Source organism: Anolis sagrei, chromosome X (genome assembly GCF_037176765.1).
Source record: "Anolis sagrei isolate rAnoSag1 chromosome X, rAnoSag1.mat, whole genome shotgun sequence".
Classification (NCBI taxonomy): Eukaryota; Metazoa; Chordata; class Lepidosauria; order Squamata; family Dactyloidae; genus Anolis; species Anolis sagrei.
Genome location: NC_090034.1, coordinates 81,059,914 through 81,083,288, shown reverse-complemented (window position 1 = coordinate 81,083,288; position 23,375 = coordinate 81,059,914). Strand labels below are relative to the sequence as shown.

General features: G+C 43.5%; 1 protein-coding gene across 2 annotated transcripts in view; it reads right to left on the bottom strand.

Annotated features, from left to right (window-relative positions):
* Positions 1-23,103, bottom strand: part of SMAP2 (small ArfGAP2) — a 42,896-nt gene extending 19,793 nt beyond the window's left edge. The window contains exons 1-5 of one of the 2 annotated variants that reach the window (XM_060784175.2): positions 21,376-23,103; positions 5,787-5,920; positions 2,902-2,987; positions 1,175-1,253; positions 315-395 (exon numbers count right to left, since the gene is read on the bottom strand). In XM_060784175.2, the coding sequence (XP_060640158.1) occupies positions 315-395; positions 1,175-1,253; positions 2,902-2,987; positions 5,787-5,920; positions 21,376-21,478 (483 nt within the window). In that variant the 5' untranslated portion in view covers positions 21,479-23,103. Of the gene's footprint in view, positions 1-314; positions 396-1,174; positions 1,254-2,901; positions 2,988-5,786; positions 5,921-12,663; positions 12,766-21,375 lie in introns of those variants that run through there. The other variant, XM_067460586.1, reaches the window with a different exon arrangement.
* Between the last annotated feature and the right edge of the window lie 272 nt (positions 23,104-23,375).

Genomic DNA, 23,375 nt, shown 5'->3' with positions numbered 1-23,375 from the left:
CTCCTACAAGGATGATAAAACATCAAAAACATCCAGGCGTCCCCTGGGCAACATCCTTGCAGATGGCCAATTCTCTCACTATTCTCTCAAGTCACTCCTGACACACACAAAAAAATGCATTTCCAAAGTTTTAAAAATACCATAAGCTATAGGAAGGATATTATTATTATTATTATTATTATTATTATCAATCATTTTTTTCTAAAGGACACTCAAAATAGTGAACAGTTTTGCAATACAATATACAACGTAAAGAGTATCAACATTAACATAAAATTAAGCCTATTACTATTTAGAAATGAATCTCATCTTACCATTTTCACTTTCTCGAAGATAATCGGCTCCAGCTTTTTTTCAGGAGGTCCCTCCTTCTTCCATTTATCATCCTTTTCTCTCTGTGCAGACAATCATACTAAGTGGTGAGAAGGCAGGGAAACTAGTTCAACTTAACGTTTTCCTCTGCGAACCAGTGGGAAATGTCCATTATCATTCATTCTTGGGTCTATACCTGGCTAGCTTGTAATTATAAGGCAACCACCAGCAGCAACAGATTCCCATTTCTCATGCCATTTTAACACATAATTGGAGAATAACAGCATATTTTTTGGATGCTCTATCTGGCCAGACAACTGAGAACATAACAACTCCTATACACGACAATGTTGTCAATGTATCTTCAAGTCAACTACTACTTATAGTGACCCTATTCTAGGCTGGTTGTGGCGGTTTTGCTAATATTTATGATGAAAGCTGGTCACTACCATCATCTTCTTTATCTTGTCGCTCACTTGATCCCACCTTTCTCCCCAAACCAGGACTTAAGGTTGCTTACAAATGAAAACACAGATGACGTAGCTAAAATATGTCGACAATTGTCACAGTCAATATTAAAAAGAATTCAAATAACACAATGAAAATATCAGGCATCCTTGGTAGCGCTGTCTGTCGGTTGAAGGTAGATTTCCTTAATCTAGTCCCTTCAACATATAAGCTCCATCATCCTCAACTTGATATCATGACCAATGGGAGTTGTGGCCATGCCCTTGGAAGGTATCATGATGGGGGAAAGCTATGCAATATAGTTACTGCCAGTTGGAAGACGAAGGACTAGGCTAGCTGGGGGCCACATAGCCATCAAGCAGCAAATGGTCAGCCGAATGCATTAAATACATACCCGCAATGCACTGATGTCGACGCTTCTGTCCAAGTACTTCTTCTTTTCATATTTGTCTCTGATAAAGCCTTCTACTGCTCTGGAAAGATGCCGGTTAAGGAGGAACAAACTATAGGCAGATGGATTGTGTGCAACATTGTCAAGTAATACTAAATTTTAGTCTATAGGAAAGAATGTCAAATGTTGTTGTTGCACAACTTCCTAGCATTGTTCAATAACTATGTTGACTAGATATTCGGCAACATCTGAAGTTCCACATGATTCCCATCCTGGAGGCCAATCAACCTCAACTTCTCAGATTTACAACTTGCTATTTACAGCTTTCTGGGGAGCAGGATCCCATTCAATTTTGATTCCAAAAGGAAGGTGTAAGATGTACCATGCCCTGCAAAGTTTTGTCAGAAATATTAAAAATTAACTAGATATTTTTAATTATAAAAATGTGAGTCAAGCACTGAAAGAGTTAGTAGGCCAGTGGTTCTCAACCTGGGGTCCCCAGATGTTTTTGGCCTACAACTCCCAGAAATCCCAGCCAGTTTACCAGCTGTTAGGGTTTCTGGGAGTTGAAGGCCAAAAACATCTGGGGACCCCAGGTTGAGAACCACTGTAGTAGGCCAAATCCTGTTAAAGCCAAAGCTAGTGTCATCCCGAGAAGAGTGAGGTAAACCTCTGTGTGTGAGAAGCTTTGGTGAAAGTAGCCCCAGGTTAAAGGCCTCATGTGTAAAGCTACTATGTGAAGCTCCTGTATAATTTCAGTGTGAGAGGAGGCTATGTGAGAGCGAAGCTGTTTATCTGCATGAGAAAGAAAGAAGATTCCATCTAAACATTAGGAAGAACTTCCTGACTGTGAGAGCCGTTCAGCAGTGCAACTCTCTGCCCTGGAGTGTGGTGGAGGCTCCTTCTTTGGAAGTTTTAAAACAGAGGCTGGATGGCCATCTGTCGGGGGTGCTTTGAATGCAATTTTCCTGCTTCTTGGCAGGAGGTTGGACTGGATGGCCCATAAGGTCTCTTCCAACTCTATGATTCTATAAAGAAGCCCAGCGTGGAAGCAAAGAAGGAAGTATAAAGGACTTCATTTGTGTTGTGGAAACCCTGTTATTATAAATAGTGCAACTATATTATTTTACTACAAAGAATAGCCTCCTATGGAAGAGATAACATTAGTCTGTGTGTTTTTGTTCTTTTTATCACTTTGGGCTACTGGTGCTGGGTCATGCTGATGCTAATAAATTGCTCTGCTATACATTCATGGGGAGGGTCTTTTGTTAATAAGCCCACTCACTCAACAAGATTCTCAGTGGAAGACATATGGTAAACCCAAATTCAAAATGCTCTGCTGGGATGGTCTTGAGAACGTGCATGTAGCATTTGTTGGGGGGGGGGGGGGTGTAGTCCCTGTGGCTGCAAATGTTCTCTTTTCTCACTAACCCATCCAAATGGCTTGGAATACCTGTTTTTCTGGTCATAAACACAGTAAACTACTCTAGGAGGTAATTCAATCGGTCACAGGTCACTCACTATACTGTGTAATGTTCAGAAGATGCTCAAAGTGAGACTTTAGCAACTTATGTTTATCTGTCAATGCTCTTTTGGGGGACAGAAATGTCGCACACAAATTTGCTGCTGGTTCCCATCCCAGGATCCTGCCTCAACCCCCAGCCACTGCCCCCATCTCAACAAGAAAGGCCTCCCTCTTCTTTGGGCGAAGAGAGGCAGGAGAAGGATGCTGGTCTGTCTGAGGTCGCCTGAAGTTCTCTGGAAGGTAGGCTTCATAGAGGCGGTTGGCTTTGCCGTTCCCCATCTCCTGCATGCACTAGAAGGGAAGAAAGACACTCTTCAGCTGTTTTTTAAAAAACTGTATATACTTTTATTCTGGCTTTTGCATTCTTTTAAAAATTCATATCGCCTTAAATCTGTTGTTAACTGTCTGGAGCCCCATTATCAGGAGAAAGGTTGCATATTAAAAAGAACCAATATGAACACTTGAGCTGAACATTCAGAAATAGAGTTTCTACATCTAAGGAAAAAGGCGCAAAGGAACCAAAATAATGCCGATGTAACAAACTGATGTGTTCTAGAGGATAACGGTTTTCAATGTCTCATACTCTATACCTAATGTCACGGCCCCTTAATACAGTTCCTCATGTTGTGGTGACCCCCAATCATAAAATTATTTTCGTTGCCTCTTCATAACTGTAATTTTACTACTGTTATGAATCATAATGTAAATATCTGATATGAAGGATGTATTTTCATTCACTGGATCAAATTGGCACAAATACCCAATATGTCCACATTAGAATAGTGGTGGGATATTGATTTTGTCTTTTGGGAGTTGTACTTGCTGGGATTTATAGTTCATCTACAATCAACATTCTGAACTCCACCAACGACTGGAACTGAACCAAACTTGGCAGAGAAAACTCCCATGACCAACAGAAAATACCGGAAGGCTTTGGTGGGCATTGACTTTTGGAGTTTTGGAGTTGTAGTTCACCTACATCCAGAGAGCAATGTGGACTCAAACAATGATGGATATGGACCTAACTTGGCACAAATGCTCAATATGCCCAAATGTGAACACTGGTGGAGATTGGGGGAAACACACTTTAATAATTGGGAGTTGTAGTTGCTGGGATTTATAGTTCACCTACAATTAAAGAGCATTCTGAATCCAACCAACAAGACAATTGGGCCAAACTTCCTACACAGAACTCCCATGATCAACAGAAAATACTGTGTTTTCTGATTGTCTTTGGCGGCCCCCCTCTGACACCCCCTCATGACCTCCTCAGGGGTCCAGACCCCCAGGTTGAGAAACGCTGCTCTATACAAAGCTAGGCATTTGGAGACTGAAGGAAAATATAATTCCAGAGGGCAGGATTCTCATGAGGCAATGCTCTTGTTCTGACATTGTAGACCCTGCACTACATCCCTGAGGGTATATTGTGTGTGTTTTGGAGCGTCAAACACAAAGATCCAGGAGGGTCCACTTCATGCTGAGGTGAGAGAGAACAAGGAAAGACATTTGCATTACCCCAAAGTGGTTGCGTAAAGATGCTTCCAAGGGTAACTCAGCAGTTAATGTCATGTCCTTGGTTTCTTGCACATCAGCAAAAAAATCACTTTGTTTACAACTGCCAGAATGGGAAATATATGCTTTCTCAAGAGCTGCAAGTTCCAGCTCTATGGGGGGTGTTTTTGAACATCATAGAAATGTGAAAAGGCAGATCACAGAGCACTCACTGAACTTCCAGTAGAAGCATATAACAGAAATGCACTAGAACTCTGTGTGCCAATTCCAAATGGGGTCCCCTCGGCTCAATGTTGGGGTCACGAAAAATATAGGCTTTCTGAATGCCACCTAGTGGCTGTTTTAGACATTGATATTAACCTGGTGCAGCGTTTACAGCGGACTCTGCAGAAGATGTTCCAGCTGTACTCCATTAAAAGGAAAATCAGGCTAATTGGCAAGCCCTACAATGCTTATTTGTTATTAGAATACCTATTTTATATGCCAGTGGTTCTCAACCTGTGGCTCCCCAGAAATCCTTTTGTTGAGAGGTGATTAGATGTCCCAGATTGTTCCCTCTCTGTTGTTTTGCTGTTTTAATTTTAGAGTTTTTTAATACTGGTAGCCAGATTTTGTTCATTTTCATGGTTTCCTCCTTTCTGTTGAAATTGTCCACATACTTGTGGATTTCAATAGCTTCTCTGTGTAGTCTGACATGGTGGTTGTGAGAGTGGTCCAGCATTTCTGTGTTCTCAAATAATATGCTGTGTCCAGGTTGGTTCATCAGGTGCTCTGCTTTGGCTGACTTCTCTGATTGAAGTAGTCTGCAGTGCCTTTCATGTTCCTTGATTCGTGTTTGGGCGCTGCTGTGTTTGGTGGTCCCTATGTAGACTTGTCCACAGCTGCATGGTATACGGTAGACTCCTGCAGAAGTGAGAGGATTCCTCTTGTCCTTTGCTGAATGTAGCATTTGTTTGTATGCTGTGTTTCCTCATCAGCTTCCCTATGTGGTCAGTGGTTCCCTTGATGTATGGCAAGAACATTTTAAAACCTCTCAACGAAAGATTGTCCCAGGCACCGCCAGGCCATCAAATGCTAATCAAGGTGGTCAGTTGACACATTCACACCTAGCTCCAGCAGACAAGAGTTCTTTGTCCCTGGTCATTCCACAGATATATAAACCCATTTTCCTAGTTCCAACAGACCTCACTACCTCTGAGGATGCTTGCCATAGATGCAGGCGAAACGTCAGGAGAAAATGCCTCTAGAACATGGCCATATAGCCCGAAAAAACCTACAACAACCCAGTGATTCCGGCCATGAAAGCCTTCAACAATACATCAAGCATTTATTGATAACTAATCAGCATTAGCAAGGCTTGCTAAACAGGCTGGTTTCCCTTTTTATAAAGTATAGCTCAAGCATCTGCTGCAGAGTTCACTGTAAATACTGCACAACAGATTCGTGTCAATGTGTAAGTGAGGTTCAGAAAACATTTTGTACCCTAATGTTGAGCTAAGGTACCCTATTTGGGGCCAGGACCCACAGCTTAAGAAGCCCTGATATAAAGGACATGAAATCAGACACACTGTGACTCACCTGTATTTGCTCTTGCGTCCATTGGTCCAAATTGACAGATTTTACTCGGGATATGTGGACGCCCAGGTTCCTGTGGATTCCGGCACAGCGGATGCAGATGAACACCCCGATGTTCCATGAAGCCCACCTTGGTCCTGCAGAAACACAAGCAGACAAAAGTTACAGATCCACTTCTGGACATCAGGGCAGCCATCTTGGGTTGCCTCTGACTCTGCCAAGCGAAGCTGAGGGTTGAAGAGTCTCCATCTATTATTATTAAAACATTCATTGACAGGAAACCAAGTATCACAAGCATGCTGGAGTTTTGGGGGGAGGCGGAATAGACCCATGCTTCTTGCTCTTATACAGGCATGGAACTGGGGGAAGAAGGAGAGAAAGCAAGGGTGCAAGCAGGAAAAAGTTATCATTTGGAGATTATTTTCTGTACCAGCTGCTAAATCTGAGCACCTGTAATCCACACCTCATCCGTATTGACTCAAAGCACATGTTGAAATCCTACTTGTGTTAGTCACATTTAAGTTCTCTTCCACACTTGGTTGTACTTTTTGGGACACTGCAATAGACATTGCTCGCTCAGGGTTGTATAAGCAATAAACATACTATTGGCCACGCAATGTTGGTATTCAACAGACTGCAGTACAGCATGAAACCTTGTAATTGTAGAAATGTAACTTTACACACGGACAAGGCAGGATCTTGGTTATGTTTAGAGAAACACTGGTAATGAGTTTTATCTGTGTCTCCTTTGGCACTTGTTAGGAGGAGAAATCGAGGTTAAAACAGAGAAAACTATTTCAAGCTGTAGGTGGGAGGGAAATATGTACACACACACGAACAAACCTCCTTGCAAATTTGAGAATGGGGTGGGGAGTAGAGATAAGAGTGAGAATTCAGTTCTGCTTATTGTAAAGTTGGCTATGGCTCTGACCCGCACAAACCAGAAAACAGCACTGCGGACGGAAGGCAGGTTTGTTATTACTCCAGGTTGCAAAAGGCCCTTCTCTTTGCTTGAATGCCCTTGAAACAGAACAATCAAATGCTCTGAATAGAGCCAGCAGCAGTGTGGGGTGGAATCTGCTTGATCTATGCTGCCAGGCGCTGAAAGAGGCGGAAACTGCGTATTTTTCAAGCACAGCTGGATGCAACAGTGTACATATTACAGCTGTTGTCCTCGACGCCAAAAAAACCCAACCAGGTCTGGAGACCCATCTATATATGTATATTACATGTATATATGCTTGCCTGTGTTTATCTGAAGTGGCCCTCTGTGATGTCACTGGATTGGCTGTTGCTAGGTAAAGTGGCCCTCTGTGATGTCAGTCGGAAGGAAAAGTGACCTGTGTCTAAGGGGAAGGAAGGAGCCATAGATGTAGGCCCTCTCAGAGCTGGCGAAGGAAGGAAATGGAGGGAAAGGAGGAGGGAAAGGAGAAGAAAGGGAGGGAGGGAGACAGAAATGGAGGAGAGAGCAGGAAGAAAGGAAAGGAAAAAGGAAAATGGAAAAGGTATGAGGGGGGAGAAAAGATGAAGGCAGGGGCAGTGCCCCGCTGACACTCACACAATCCCAGGTATATATTATTATTATTATTAGCCATCCCCTGCCATTGCTGTGGCCCACATGGGGGTTCTGTGTGGGAGGTTTGGCCCAATTCTATCGTTGGTGGGATTCAGAATGCTCTGTGATTGTAGGTGAACTATCAATCCCAGCAACTACAACTCCCGAATGTCAAGATTCTATTTTCCCCAAGCTCTACCAGTGTTCACATTTGGGCATATTGAGTATTCATGTAGAGTTTGGTCCAAATCCATAATTGTTTGAGTCCACAGTGATCTCTGGATGTAGGTGAACTACAACTCCAAAACCAAAGGACACTGCCCACCAAACCCTTCCAGTATTTTCTGTTGGTAATGGGATAACTCTGTGCCAAGTTTGGTTCAATCCCATTGTTGGTGTGGTTCAGAATGCTCTTTGATTGTAGGTGAACTATAAATTCCAGCAACTACAACTTCTAAATGACAAAATCAATTTTTGGAGTGAAGGACATACATTGGGTTGTTAGGTGTATTGTGTCCAAATTTGGTGTCAATTCGTGCAGTGGTTTTTGAGTTCTGTTAATCCCACAAACATACATTACATTTTTATTTATATAGATATGTACATATATATGTATATTTATCTCTTATCTCTTATATCAGTGGGTGGTTTGGTTTGTTGTGGGTATTGTGGCAACTTCAGCTACTGCATCAGGTCAAAACCCCAAGTTGGCTCCATGGATCTTCCCCATTTGGCCATGAAAGTCAGAGAAGCCCAGTCTAAATGAGGAAAAAAGAGCACAGGTATCCACATTCTCAAGTTTATTTTTAGCCCCTAATAATTAAACCAGGAATCATTCAGGGTGAGGCCTAAAGCCTCTGTTATATTTGGCACCTGCATGTTGAAAAGGATTAGCAATGGAGATAAAGCTCAGCTTCGACATCACAAGGAGTTCCACAAGTGATGGTGATGCAATGGTTTTATGCAGGCGTTTCTTGAGACCTAAACATTGTTTCAAGGTCTTCATCCAGTGATCAATAAGGATATGGGATTGAGTTGGGGAAATAGAAGCTATAGAAGGGATATGAACTGAACTAAGGAACATAGGCTCTATATTATCTTTAAAATTCTCTGTACTCATTTCTCATCACCAGTGGTAATCTTTAGGGCAGTGGTTCTCAACTTGTGGGTTGAGAACCACAGGTTGAGACCCACTGCAACTTCCAGAAATCCCAGCTAGTTTACCAGCTGTTAGGATTTCTGGGAGTTGAAGGTCAAAACATCTGGGGACCCACAGGTTAAGAACCACTGCTTTAGGGCAAAGTATATAAAACCATTAAAAGGGTAACAGTAAACAGAAAAGCGCAGAACCAGAAAAAAAAAAAACGCAAAGCAAAGCAAAATCCCATTTATTTCCAGTTTCATTCGCAATTCTTGCCGGTAGGGATAGAGCGACAGTAAGACCACACAAATTTCAATCTTGATCCGCAACCCAGCAACAAATTCAGCATGACTAATTCTATGAAGCATTAACATATCTGAGCTATGCTGCTGCTTTATCTCTGGGACTTTCCAACCACTAAGTCACGGTTTGGTGAAGAAATCCATGTTGACCCCACAAGACTTGTTTTTCCCTTAAGAATGAGGAAGCGTAGTTGCCTGCTAAAGGGAAGAATTATGCAAACTTCCTCTGTTTGGAAATAAAACACAAAAAAACCACAGTATGTTTCGAAGGAGAAACATAATTCAGTCATTATTGACATTAACAAGGTATAGAAAACCTTGAACAGACCTCCCCTTTCACTTCCTAGTTGAAAAGACACCACCAAAAGAGGAAGCATTCATTCTGGTCCATAAAAATAGAAGCTGACCAATACTAAATGCCAATGATAAAGGCCTCAACTGTTTCATAGATGTTGGAAGCACAGAGACAGCAAAGAGTTTGTATAGATTACAATTGGGCCCTCTTCTCTATAAGCGGGCTTTCTTTACACCTCTCCATTATCACCACTCTGATTTTAATTTTAAAAATGTGTGTGTTGCAATATACAGGCAAGTCGTTTGCCAAGTTGAGAAACTGCAAGTCGTTTCTGGTGTGAGAGAATTGGCCGTTTGCACGTATGCTGCCCAGGGGATGCCTGGATGTTTTGATGTTTTACCATCCTTGTGGGAGGCTTCTCTCATGTCCCCATATGGGGAGCTGGAGCTGATAGAGGGAGCTCATCCTCCCCAGATTTGAACCTCCGTAAAGATAGAGTTTTCCCCTGACATTAAGTCTAGTTGTGTCCAACTCTGGAGGTTGGTGCTCATCTCCATTTCTAAGCCAAAGAGCTGGTGTTGTCCATAGACGCCTCCAAGGTCATGTGGCCAGCATGACTGCATGGAGCGCCATTACATTCCTGCTGGAGCAGTAACTATTGATCTACTCAAATTTGCATGTTTTCAAACTGCTAGGTTGACAGAAGCTGGGCCTAACAGTGGGAGCTCACTCCGCTCCCCGAATTCGAACTACCAACCTTTTGGTCTGCAAGCTCAGCAGATCAGTGGTTTAACCTGCTGCGCCACTGGGAGCTCCTCACACTGTCTGAAATGGGAACCAAGGGATTAAATGAACACTCTTTCTAGGAACCTTTGTTGGAAGTAGACCATGAGTCGCACAGGAGGCCTGGAAACTGCACATTCCTCTCCTCTTTGTGGAGATCCAGCCACCAAAGGCCCGCCGTACCTTGAAGATTAGCAAGGACAACAATCCGGCTGCTAAAAGGACCGCCACAGGGGAACATGCCTTACAACGCCTTAGTCTCAAAAGCCCAGAAGTATTAACTCAGTCATGTTTTCTGGGGCAAGAGACAGAGGAAAAAGGCCAGACTACATTTATGCCTTCGAGAGGGACGAGTCCCAAGGGAGCTCCAAAATGAGATGCAATAGCCAAGTGGGTTTTGGGAGGCAATGTAAGAAGGATTGCAAAAATTCAGCACAGAGAGCTCCGTTTCTCCTATTTTGCTGCTGAAATCCTGTAACAGCTACTTCTTTATCTTTTACAACGGGCCCTCAGTATCTGTTGGGTCCAGATTTCCCCTGGATCTCAAAATACGTAGACCTTCAAATCCCATTATATACAATGGCATAGTAAAATGGCAAAACTAAGATCTGCTTTTGGGATACAAACATACACACCTATTTTCAAGGCAGACGTGGTTGAATCCACAAATAAAGAACCTGTGGAGGACTGACTGTACTATCCCTCTTATTATAATAGAACTAACAGCTAAATTTCCAAATTTGAAGGGACACAGAAGGCGGCTAAAGCTTGGAAAGGTTACTGGGGAGTAAATAAGTTCTGATTAGAGACCAGCCACATGTCTGGTTAGGGAGTTCTGGGTGTTATAGTCCCCAAAGTGACATTTCCATGTTCTGCAGTTAGCTAATACTAAAATACTAATAATTTATCCTCTCTCACTGGTCAAGATAAATAACAATTCTCTCCAACGTAAGATATACATACACACACAAACTCATATTTGCTTTTTGCAACACCCAGACAAACTCTCTGCTAAACAGGAAGCAGGTTCTGTTTCAAGAGAAGGCTTTGATTCGCACTTGCAACCAGCGCATGTGGGCTTCACAAAGGCGTTCTGACATCTCTCAAAAGCATTTCATACACCCGTCGCTATAGCAACTGCTAGATTAAAAAAACATTAAATTGAAAGTTCAGTTTTCTACAAAAAAAAAAAAAAGAAATAAAAAAGAATCTGGCTGTTTCGCACACAAATCAAATGGGGGCCAATTTCACAAAGCAGAGCCATGAACTCAGCAGCACGTATAATGGGATTTGATTGGCAAATTTGAGCACCAGCCTCCATTTTGTAGACAAGGAGAGTGACTTGATGTCAAATGGCTTGCCACGAGATGAGGAAACATGGAGGATTCATCCATATTTCATTTCAATGGAAGACTCCTAGTGTTTCCAAAGAATTCTGTGCATGTTAGAAAGACAAATTCAAGCTCACAAACCATTCCAGTCACGAATGTGTCATTATCCCAATCCTGCCGGTAGACCTGAACCCCAAGGCAACTCCAGACAGCTTTGAAGGTGGCAACCGTGGCATTTGCCAGAACAAGAATGGCAGGGGTCCCTTGCCCAAAAGCAGAGCTTGAAAAAGTTACCGGGGGGGGGGGGGGGGGGGAGAGAACTACCAGAATCCCCCAGCTAACATGGGAGTTATCACTCTCCAAAACAACTTCTACAAACTTTGACTTTTTGTTCCTTTGTATATAATAGCAAAATCCAGACCATTATATGCTTACAACTCTGAATTTAATATAACTGATTCTCATAGCAACCAAGGCAACAATCCAGAAAGGGGGCAGGATGCAACTGGATAGAGCAACTGTGAAGGTAAGCATCCAGTCTGAAATAGCTAAAGACAATAGCACTTTACGGTTCTAAAGCACAGATCCCTGGTTCCCTGTCTCCCAGTTTGATCCTGCAGAATTCTGGGAAATGAAGTTTAGGGGAGCTGAGGACCTCTCTGGCTGAGAATCCAAAGGCTCCACCTTAAACTACATTCCCCAGAATTCTGCAGGAGCAAACCGGACAACAGGGAACTATGGATCTGCGCTTTAGAACTCTAATTTGATATTGTCCTCAATTAATCCAACCTCAATAACACGGTCATAACATTTATCATTACAAGTCAGGAATCAGAGTTGGAAGCAGTCCAGGTCCAACTCCAATCCAGTCCAATTTCCTTCTCAATATAGAAAATCCAATGGTTGAGAATTCCGTGTTTGGTTGCCCAATGACTCTGTGAATATCTTCCAACTGCTGGCGCTTCTATTAGTTTTGGCTAAGCATTGGAAGACGGCTACAATGCTGTATGTGCTGATGGCTAACCAATTCCAAAAACGAAAAAATAGACTATAGAGGTGATAGGGATTTAACTTTCATTACATCACCTCAAATGCAATGGTTCAATATATGGACATGATCAAATGCAATAGTTCAATATATGGACATTAAAAGAAGAGAGATCCCATTAGGAAGAACTTCTTTACCGTAAGAGGTGTGGAACGGACTGTATTTGAGGGCAGTGGGAAGCTTTTGATCAGAAGTTGGGTAGCCACCTTTCAAGAATGCATTTTGTAATCTCTTCTGACTCTAGGTTTCTATGATGTTGATACCAAATCTTCTGTGCCATCACAAAGGTAAGGGCTTCACATTCACAAAGGGACCAGGTTTGAGAGCAGGACTTGAGGAGAAGTCACCACAACACACTGGGGCAAGGAGAAGCCAAGGGAGATGGGGTTCCAAACAGACCAGGAGGAGGGGTTACGGGGGGCCACCTTAAACCGATGAGCAGAAACAGCAGAAGGTGAAATAGCCGCCTGGTGAAGGCTCTGCTTTGGGAAGAACCTGTAGGTCTTGCCACCAGTGGGCCTGGATCCAAAGGAACCTGTGGGGAAAGATTGGGGTGTGGGTCTGGAAGTAGAGAGGAAAGGTTTGGGAAGGGAAAGAATCAGATAAGAGTTCATCTGTGCAACGTGGTCAGATTAGTGTTTGAGAAAAAAGGTGCACATGCTCAGGAACGCCCGTGTTAGCTCACTCAACAAACCATTCTCAATGTTCATGAATATGAAGCAGTTAACAAATCCAGATCATTCACAGACTGGCGACTGTACATCCTGTCCAAAGACACACTCTGTAAGTGCTTTTCGTGGTGGTTCTTGTGACCTCTCAGCCTCTGTGTACACTTGTTTGTTTTTAAAATTGCCCATAAACAACCTCACAGCTTTCAATAACACTCATGCCCACTCACTAGGCATTTGCGACAAGGAAATATGGCAGAGGCGAATGGCATTGTGACAACTGTCATGAGCAAATACAAAGGTCAAGCAGAGCTAGTTATAGATAGAGAGGGAAAAGAGAGATAAATCTGTGCAAACTCAAAATCTGGAAAATAGACACTAGATCTCACTGAAGAAACAATGGGGTAGTGGGTTTTGATGAGCAGCCAGTTAAAATCTGTATTGCAGGGAACATGCATTACTCCGCAGAAGGAAAACCAGAATGCTGCCTCAAAGGGACCCACAACTTTGATTATGCAAATTAAGCTATTTTGCATGATTGGCCCTGCCCTTGCTTGTCAAAGGGGCACTGACGGGTAACTCCTGCAAGTTTGCTTATAGCTGCCACACTCATCTCTGAGATACTTGCAAATCATCCGAAATTACATTTGCAGCCATATAGGCTAGAGCCTTGCCTTTCGTTAAAAAAATTATGATTCCCAGAAAATTGATTGCCCCAATTCACATCCAAGGCCCCACTTTTCGCACTTTTCCCAAGCTCTGCAAAATGACAGCTCATCAGCAGGCCTGCAATTTAAAGCAATTTCATTTCACCTCATAATGGTGCTGAACCTTTTATGGAAAAAGGGGCCATACGTTACGATTTCCCAGCTCCGAAGAAAATGAAATGATTTTCAAACACACACTAACATGCCTACCAAATGAGGAGAGAAAGAGAAGAGAGCCATTTCCAAAATGCACTCAGCAGTCTGATTCAGCTCTACCATCAGGCACTTGGAACGACAAAGGACAAACCATTTTTCTGTGCAGTCACAGGATGCTGATGCAAGAGGATCTTTTGAGGAAGGCAGTGCTAGCATTAAGACACAGAACGATGCCCAGGAAGAGGGTTGAATTGACAAACTCTGGGGTACTGCCTACACCTTGAGGAGGCTTTGTCCTCTGTGCCAGGATGACCCTCCAGATGTTGTCAGACTCCAAATCTCATGATCTCTCACCACTGTCTATGCTGGAAAGTGCAAACCAAGATCTGGAGACCCACACAGTGCTAGATTTGCCCCCCCCCCCTTTCTTGGCAAACCATCCTGGAAATACCTGCTGTCAACAGGAAGAAAGAGTCCCAATATCTATCTCTTTGTTCCTAGAGGTGTTCTTTTCAAGTTCCAGCCAAATGAAACACTTCACTCTGGGTTGCAAAAGACAATGGCTTCAGAAACGTGTTTCATAACAGTTAAAATTAAAGAAAACACAGTTCATGACACATTTCATTGCTAACCCATTTTGAAACAGGATTCATTGTGATTTTGGATTCTAAAGCCCAATTTTAGAACAGATATTGCACCTAAAGGAGTCTTCTTATGTCCTGACTGCTTCTTATCCCTCTTGTTTTCCATGCAGAAACAGGTTTTCACAGGAGAAGATTAACATGACAGCAGCCCTGAACACATCTGCTATGATAGATGCTGTATCACAGCAATAGTAACAGCTCCGCAAACTGCATCCACCGAGACTTGCTCACTGACAGCACACAGTGCGCATGGGTGAGTGTGTGCAAAGTTTGATCAAAGCCACGTCTTCGAAGAAAGCAGAACAGCTAATCTGAGCCTTCAAGCAAAGGCACCCCAACCTCCATTTTTCCGACATCAGATCCATCCATGTCACACAGAGCTTTATTAATGTTTTGTTATTGTATCTGAAATTTAATCCTATTACTGCCGCCTATGTGCTCGTTTAGACCTCAAGAAAGCTCCTTGACTGCCATTCCAATTCTAAAAAATGTTCCCTACCTTGCTGGCTCATGGTTACTGCAGAAGTACCCAGAGTACCTGATATAACCGCTACAAGAAAATTCAGGTGGGTTCAGGTCAGAAAGAGCCTTCCCCACCCAAAATGGAAATGCTCCCCCAAACATGCACTAGTTTTTTCCATGTTTTAAAATGACATAAATTCTACAACAGCAGAATTTATTTTCCTTTGATTTGTCTACTATAGAAATACAGCAGGTCAGACATCTGACCCCAAGTTTCACAGCATTTGTGAGAGATGCTGACACGCACTAAAAAAACTGGAAATGATGGCTCTCAAAGACAACACTCCAGTGCAGATGTGCTTAAGGGTTGCTTTTCACCTCCCTTATGGACTACTAGGGCTAAGGGTTGTATCTGCATCCAATTTTAACTTGATGGAGATGAGGAACCCATGGAGATAAGAAACCTATTAACCTGTGCTTTGCAATGTTAACAAGCTGCAATGATCACGCACTTTTGTAGACCATGTTGGGTGTGTTGTTAACCCATCTGCTGACCAAGCAGACTTTGCCCTGATGGGTAAACAACAGTTAGAGAGAACATAGTTGTATTTGCACAGCCTCATGGAAATGGAACTAAAGGTTGCATATGCTCAGCTGGATACTTAGCTAAAATAGACTTCCCGTCCTGTTGCCCCTTCAAGTTCTTTTTGAAATATGGCAACCCTATCACTGGGTTTTCTGGAGGCTGAAAGTGTGTGACTCACCTAAGGTCGCCCAATGGGTTTCCATGGCTGAGCAGAAGATCGAACTCTGGACCCCAGAGCCATAGTCCAGCACTTAGAAACATTATACCATGTTGGCTTTCAACCCCAAAATAATATCTAGCAAAGGTAGAAGCAGTCTTTCCAGCAATTTTCACTAAACCTAGAAAGCCTTCAGAGAGCATTTCAGAACATACAAATGGTCAGGAAATAGAGCAACAAATTTGTAGCAATACAAAGATCAGCAAATTTAATTCAGCACAAGTGTAAGGTCTAGACTTGATGCTACTCATGTACACGTAGGTGGAAATGTAAAAGAAATATACAAATTGTATTTACTATACTTTTCAAGGAATGTTAGATGACTCCAACCAGGACTGTGGAGTTGAGAGTTTGTCGAAATGTGACGACTCCAGCATTAAAAGAAAAAGTTTGTTGTAAAGGGAGGTATTTAGGCTTGGTGTGGAATGGTGCAGCCCCTAGCAAGGTTGGGGCTGAATTGCTCCCATCCTTGGGCCCCCATGTAATTGCGCACCCAGCTTAGGGTGGTGTGGTGGCACACCAACATTGGTAGTTATCTTCACAATGAATGTTGAACCAAGGGACTGTAAGCAACAAGAAGATCCTACATGAATAAACAAACACATGTATGGTGACAGATTTCACAAGTAAAGGTTAAGGAAATAAGGTGCCAGCCTGAAACTACTTCATGCATTTGATGCAGCAAGCTGTATTTACTACTATGCCACACGAAGGACAACCCAATTGTTTCTGATTTCAAAGCAAAGGAGATTTGAGGCTGGTTAGGACTTCAGTGAGGAACTACTCAATATTATCTTGAATTTCTAAGTAGGACTAAGAAAGAAATCCTGGGGAAATCCTGGAAAGCCATATTCAAGCTGTCAGTCAAAGTCAATCCTGTGCTAGATTCGTGTGTGTGAGTGTCAGGAGCGACTTGAGAAACTGCAAGTTGCTTCTGGAGTGCGAGAACTGGCTGTCTGCAAGGATGTTACCCAGGAGACGCCTGGATGTTTGATGTTTTACCATCCTTGTGGGAGGCTTCTCTCATGTCCCCATATGGGGAGCTAGAACTGACAGAGGGAGGTCAACTCACTCTCCCCAAATTCGAACCACTCACTTGTCAGTCAGCAGTTCTTGCCGGCACAAAGGTTTAACCCATTGTACCACCGGGGGCTTCTCCTGTGTTAGATTAATCAATGGTTTAACTAACCTGACCAATCCCAGGCAGCCTTCTGTGTTCCTAAGTCCACAAAACTCCATGAAACTTTGCCTTCTGTTTGTTGTTTTTGCTATAAAAGACTAACACAGCTCTCCACCTAGAACCCCATTCCAAGGAGTAAGTCAAAAACCACCATCATCACCAACTCATGTGACCTCCCCCTGAGGCTATTATGTGCTGTGCCCCTTCTCCCTAAGGCCTCAGCTGTTTGTCTATAACAGGACGCCTGAGCTAATAAATTCCCTGGGAGCTATTCAAATTTTCTGCCAGAAATTGACTCCTTGCAAGAAGAAAAATCAAATTAAAATACGTTGACCCCAATTGCTGGCAGGAGTTCCAGAGGGAATCTGAGGTCACATGCCTCCCAAAAGAAGTGTTGGCCCATTTGACCTCACCATCACTCAGTTAAAAGAAAAGCAAACAAACCTATGAACAACAGTACACATTTCAGAAAAGCTCCTCCTCCATAGCTACACTGCATTTTGAAGATCCAAAAAGCCAAACCAAGACATTAGGAATTGGATCTGAAGGTATTGTCCTATCAAGCTGTGCATCACATGCACATCCCAAATCTTCTTCCATCCCTTCAGTCTTTTTTACTCCTTTCTTTCTCCTCTGCTTTTTAAATGTTCCGTAAATCACCTTTGATTGTGCCTTCTGCTGGGTAGCTTTTTGGTGGCTTGGGCTTTAAGTGCATATTGCCATTTGTTTTTCATTTTAATGGCATACTTCAGTTTCAGATTAATTATACCACAAATAAAGCTTATTGCTTTACAGGACACTCAAAAAGTAAAGATGGCATGTGGGTCATTAAAAAGAGACGTTAGCCTCAAAAAACACAATTATCAGTCTCAATTTTTCAGGAAATTGCCATAAAAATGTCACTTGGAACCTAGTCATGGGGAGGCTGGTGCAAACTGCTGGGAGTCAAGGGCTAGAAGCACACAGGAAGTACAAGTGGATTGAAGAACAGGAAGTGGGTAGGTATTTCAAAAGAAAAGGAAGCTACCACTGATGCATGATAGACCAGAAAGAAACAGTCAAGGGGCTTTCAGTAATTAATTTCTGTGGAGCAGAAATGAAAAGGTGAACTATTAAGTACAGAACTGAGCAAAATAAGACCCTCCAGATAGTTTTGGGTGGCGGCTCCCTTCATCTCACTGCTGGCTAGGGATGGTGAAAGTTGCAATGCAATGAAATTCACAATTTAGTGAAACTACAGGTACAGTTTCTGCAGTTATCAGGGTCCTCTTGTATTGCAGAGGAAGGAACTGGCAAAACCCATCTCTGGGGATTATTTGCAAAATAAAAAATTGTAACATTCATAGGGTTGCCATAAGTCAACAGATAACCTGAAGGCACCATCTGAGGTGTTTTTCCCAGCTCCTTCCTCTGAAATATAGCCAACAGCATATGGTATCTGCTGGCGGTCTCCATCCAAATACTAAAGATGATTGACCCTGCTTAGCTTCCAAGATTATATAGGACCTAGTGCCTGTAGGCCAGTGGTTCTCAACCTGTGGGTCCCCAGATGTTTTGGCCTTCAACTTCCAGAAATCCCAACAGCTGGTAAACTGGCTGGGATTTCTGGGTGTTGTAGGCCAAAACACCTGGGGACCCACAGGTTGGGAACCACTGCTGTAGGCAATTCATGACAATGCACTTGCAAAATGGCTTGAACTTACACAAATGAAGGTACTTCCTGCAATACATCCTGTGTTGTTTATTGGTACACACCAAAGGTTTAGAAAGGATGGACAATGTGTGGCCATCGGACCATGTGGCGCAACCTCCAAAAACCCCTGCCAGGCTTCCAAAGCCTTCCAGTCCACCGGAACATTATAAATAAAAGCTCTGGGAGCATTTTTCAGCTGAAATTTGTCCAAGAAGCCCACAGAGCATGTAAAAACACAAACTGACCTATACAGAGACACCTCTCTTCCAAGACGTCTACTTCTGCCAGAGCTCTTCTCAAAATGGTGACACGAAGTGACGTGACATGACTTTTTATGACCATTTTGGAAGGACGCTTAGGAAACTAAGAACTGATTGGGGGAAATGTTAGGGGGATTGTGGACCCAATATGAGTTGGTAGGGTGAAAATTGGCCCATAGTCCCCAGGCAATTGCCCACCTACTGGTTTACAGCAAACAAAAAAGTTGCCCAACAGCAAGTCAGAACAATGGACCCTGTACTTCAATACTGCTGGCGTCAGTGCTATTCAAAAATTTGGTCTATGGACCAGCACCATTCCAAGAGCCCTTAGTTGCTGGTCTCTAGAGGTTTTCAGAAAAGACAGGTAAGATTGAAACTAAAGATCACAACATGACACCACTTCTGGCACCTTGGATGTACAGGAAATGCCAGTCTACCACATCTGATAGCTTGAGATAAATTGTTCTACACTGAACAGCAATAGTTCTTTAAGATTAAAGAGGATCCTTCCTCAACTCTCTATGGAGATGTAGCAACCGTACCACTAAGCTTCTGTCAGCCCTTATATTTTCCCCATTTTAAAAGTGGAGGGAAGACTTTGCAAACACAAAAAGCAAGATGAAGTGGAAGACGTGGTTCTTTTGTTCCTTTCAAGGCACAAAGCAGTAACACAGGAAGGACAGGGAGGGATGTAGAAAGGGATGCATATTTTGTGGTCTTCTCTCAAGAATGCAGCTAGATAGAGGATGGGAGACCAACTCTGTTCAGCTAGAGCACTGAAAAAGTACAGAGCAGAACAGAGGTAATTAAAGGGAAATCGTTGGCGTGATCAAGGACATGAGCCATGCTTAGAGAGGGTTCTTTCTTCCCAACTTCCTGCAGTTTCAGATGTAGGCCGCTATTTGAACATCACCACCAAATAATCAATCCCATAGGCACACAGAACTAAGATCTTGGGCCTATGAGTTCTTCCCTCTCAGGGGAACAATAAAAGAAGCCAAATCTAAATCCTAAAGAACTCAAGGAAGGCAACAAGCAATGTAGATACTAAACAGCCACTGAAGAATTTCCAATATTCCTGAAACCACTCCAGGTGCCCAAGGCATGCAGATCCTTCGTCAGCTGAAATGTACCTTGCTAATATGACACACTGCAAGCAACATTGAAACAAGACTATGGCTTTAATGATATTTTCATTATACTTTTACAGGTGTAAACACTTCCTGAATACTATGTGCTGCAATGTGCTTCTAGTTTTACAAGTTCCTTAACTGCAGCCTATATTTTTATTTCTCTCTTCATCTCGGTGACCTTATATTTATGAAAACAAGAAGGTCCCTGCCTTTGGGAGAAGCAATCTAACTAACATCCAGAGCACCAAACCCAAGCAGGAAGCAGGTGTGTATTGCCTGCAAAGCAAACAAAGGCAGGTAACTCAAGCAAATAAGCCAAGATGTGCTAAAGAAATGGGGGAAATGTTCTATTTTCAAGTGGAGGACAACATTGTCTCAACCCAAGTCAAGGCTAGATGATGAGCAAAATTAGCTAGATGATGAGCAAAATCTGTCTTCCAAGAACAGTTTGGAAAATAATATTTGAGTCAGCATCCCTAAGAATTATTTCCAAAGACCTTGGAAACCACAGGCATTTTGAAAGGAATGAAAAGGCTGGGATTGCTTCATCAATGTTTTGTCTCTGAGTCATCTACACAAGAAGACCTTAGCAATTATGAGAACTGGGAATATTTTGGCATTTACAAACAGGAAGTTGGGGCACTTAAAAAGATAGCAAGGAAGGACAAGGAGCTAGACATATTGCTCACTACTGAAATGTCTTTTTGGTGAGTGATACATACACAGACAAGATCTTCACCCTGCCCTTCTGACATGCTTTGTCAGGAGAACTGGATTTATCAACAGACCAGAAAGATTAATTCTTGACCTCTTGCCTCTAGCGAAAGGACCGATAACAGTCATCCCTGTCAGTTTGCCCAGTTGGTGCCATTATGTAACAAACTGCATGCAGCACCCCCAAACAATTGATGTGTTGCCCCAATCCCGTCCAAAAGAAAACCAACTAGCCGGCAACCTACCTTCCTTCCTTCCTCCTTCACACACAATTTCTTTCGGGATGTGTGAACCCTATTTGCCACCTGTTTGCTTGCTCAGCCCTTGGCTGGAGTCAAAGGATGTTGAAAAACACACACAAAGAGCAAGCCATTTGGACAAAGAGAACCCACCGCGTGGGAAGAAAGGCTCACACAAAATTAACAAAGCCAAGCTGAAATTCACAGCATTTGGGGCTGGATGCAATGTGAAGGTTTCAACAGAGTCAAGCTTACCTGTGTGCACACATTATATTTATATAGATAGTTAGACAGATATAGATGGTATTGTTATTGTTCTTACAACACCAAAGCTCTAATGACAAAGACACTAGAATTTTCCCAAGAGTAACACAGCTTCACCACCTCTATCTCCTTATTCCCAATTCCTCGCCTCCTGCGAGGAGGGCCCAGCCCAAAATAGTGACCCTCCCAACAGTAAAAGATGAGAATATGTTACCTTTGGCCTGACAGTCGGCACAGTATTTGTTCTCCTCTTCGAGCAGCAGATTAGCCAGGACCGCCTGGTACCTGTCCACGTCCCGCACCGACTTGCCTGTCATTGCAGCGGATGCAATCAGGGCTCTGTGTGCGCTCCCCCTTCCTGTGTGCAGCTGGCAAAAGGGAGAAGGAGACTTTCCCTTCCTCCGTTCAGGAAAAGAGGCCCCTCGGTCTCTGGGAAATCGAACCCCAGACCTTCAGGTTTTGCTGGCAGCCCGAACCAAAGCTCTGCTCCAAGGAAAGAATCCTATTTGTGTTCTCAAGAGGACTCCCTTTTTGTTCCCTTTGCCCCAACTATTGCCACACGGTTGTCAACAACTCCTCTGACCTCATGCTTCTCAAAAAACGCCCCGATATCCAACATGCCACACTAAGGGTTGCCCATGGAAGCCTCTCCCCAACTGCAGCACAAAAAGGACTCCCCCAAAACAGAAGGCATCATCTATTCAAGACTGATCCTCCCCTACAAGTGAAGCCAACACTCCAAGGGGCCAATGTCCTTTCAATTTCCTTTCAGACACCCCCAAAATTGCCACACAAAAGAGACGTCCCCAAAACTGACAGCATCACCAAGCTCAGAATGTATCCTTCTCACCAAACACAAATCTCCAAGTGACAATGTCCTTTCAGACACCCCCAAAATTGCTGCACGAAAGAGACACCCCCAAAACAGAAGGCATCACTGAGTTCAGAATGTATCCTTCTCACCAAACAAATACAAAGCTCCAATAGCCTTTCAATTTACAGGACTTAAGGCAACCAAAGGGGCAAAAAAACCCTCAGAACTTGAGGTCCTTCAAACACAGCTGACCTTTCTGAATCCACAAACCTAACTAAAGGGAGGAAGAGAAGTTGCTTTCCTCAAAATTCCCCCAGGATGTTCCACAAGAGCTGCACCCTGAAAGTAAGAGGTCCCTCTTAGCTGAAGCCCCCCAAAACCCACCAAGCTCCCCTTCAATAGACTGAGGTGCTTTCAGGTTCCTAGAAGGTTTTAAGAAACCCAACCCAACACAGAAAGACTTCAAAATCCACCCAGGATGTTCCACAAAAGCTGCACCCTGAAAGTAATAGGTCCCTCTTAGCTGAAGCCCCCCAAAACCCACCAAGCTTCCCTTCAATAGAGATTGAGGCGCTTTCTGGTTCCTGGAAGGTTTTTAGAAACCCAACCCAGCACAGACAGACTTCAGGAAGGCTTCAAGCCTTTTCTGCCCCATCCAGCTCTGTCTCCTCTCCTCAGGCAGAAGACTGGGCCTCAAAGGAAGGCTAAGGCACTGAGTCAATCTAGTCTCCCCTCAAAATGGGGTTCCAAAAAATTCAAAACTAACCACCCCATTAATTGAACACCAACCCTAATTAGCCCAAGAGTAGCCCTAATGAACTGAAACTGACTCCAAACCCAAAGTTCGCCCACGCCAAGCACAAACTGACTCAAACTAATCCCACATAGGCTTACATGAATGCAAAGTGACCCCCAAATTAAGCTCCCTCAATTATTTTTTCTTCCTTTTCTTCTTCCTTCCTTAGCCCTTCCTTCTCTTCTTCAGGCTTTGGCTCTCAAAGGAAATAAAACCCTCCCCCCCCCCTCCTTTTAAGAGGGGCAGAAAAGGAAGGAGCGCGTCGTCAAGGGAGGCAGGAAATGGAGGAGTGCGGAAGACGCATGCGCGCGTCTCTAGGCAGCAACAAACTGCACCGCGTCGTCTCCGCCTTCTTTCCCGCGAGCCGCGCATGCGCACCTCTTCGCCGCGCCCCCCAGGGAGGCGGTTGGGAAAGGAGAAAGGCGAGGGCTGCCGGTTAAAGCCACGCCCCTTCGCCCTCCAGCGTTCCGTTCCTTAGCCTTGCTCGCGTTCTGATTGGAGGGGGAAGCTGAGGCGGGGCCAATCAGAGGGGAGCGAGGAAGTCGAGGAGGAGGATCTATGAATGAATGAATGAGTGGGGGGAATGAATGAGTGGGGATGAATG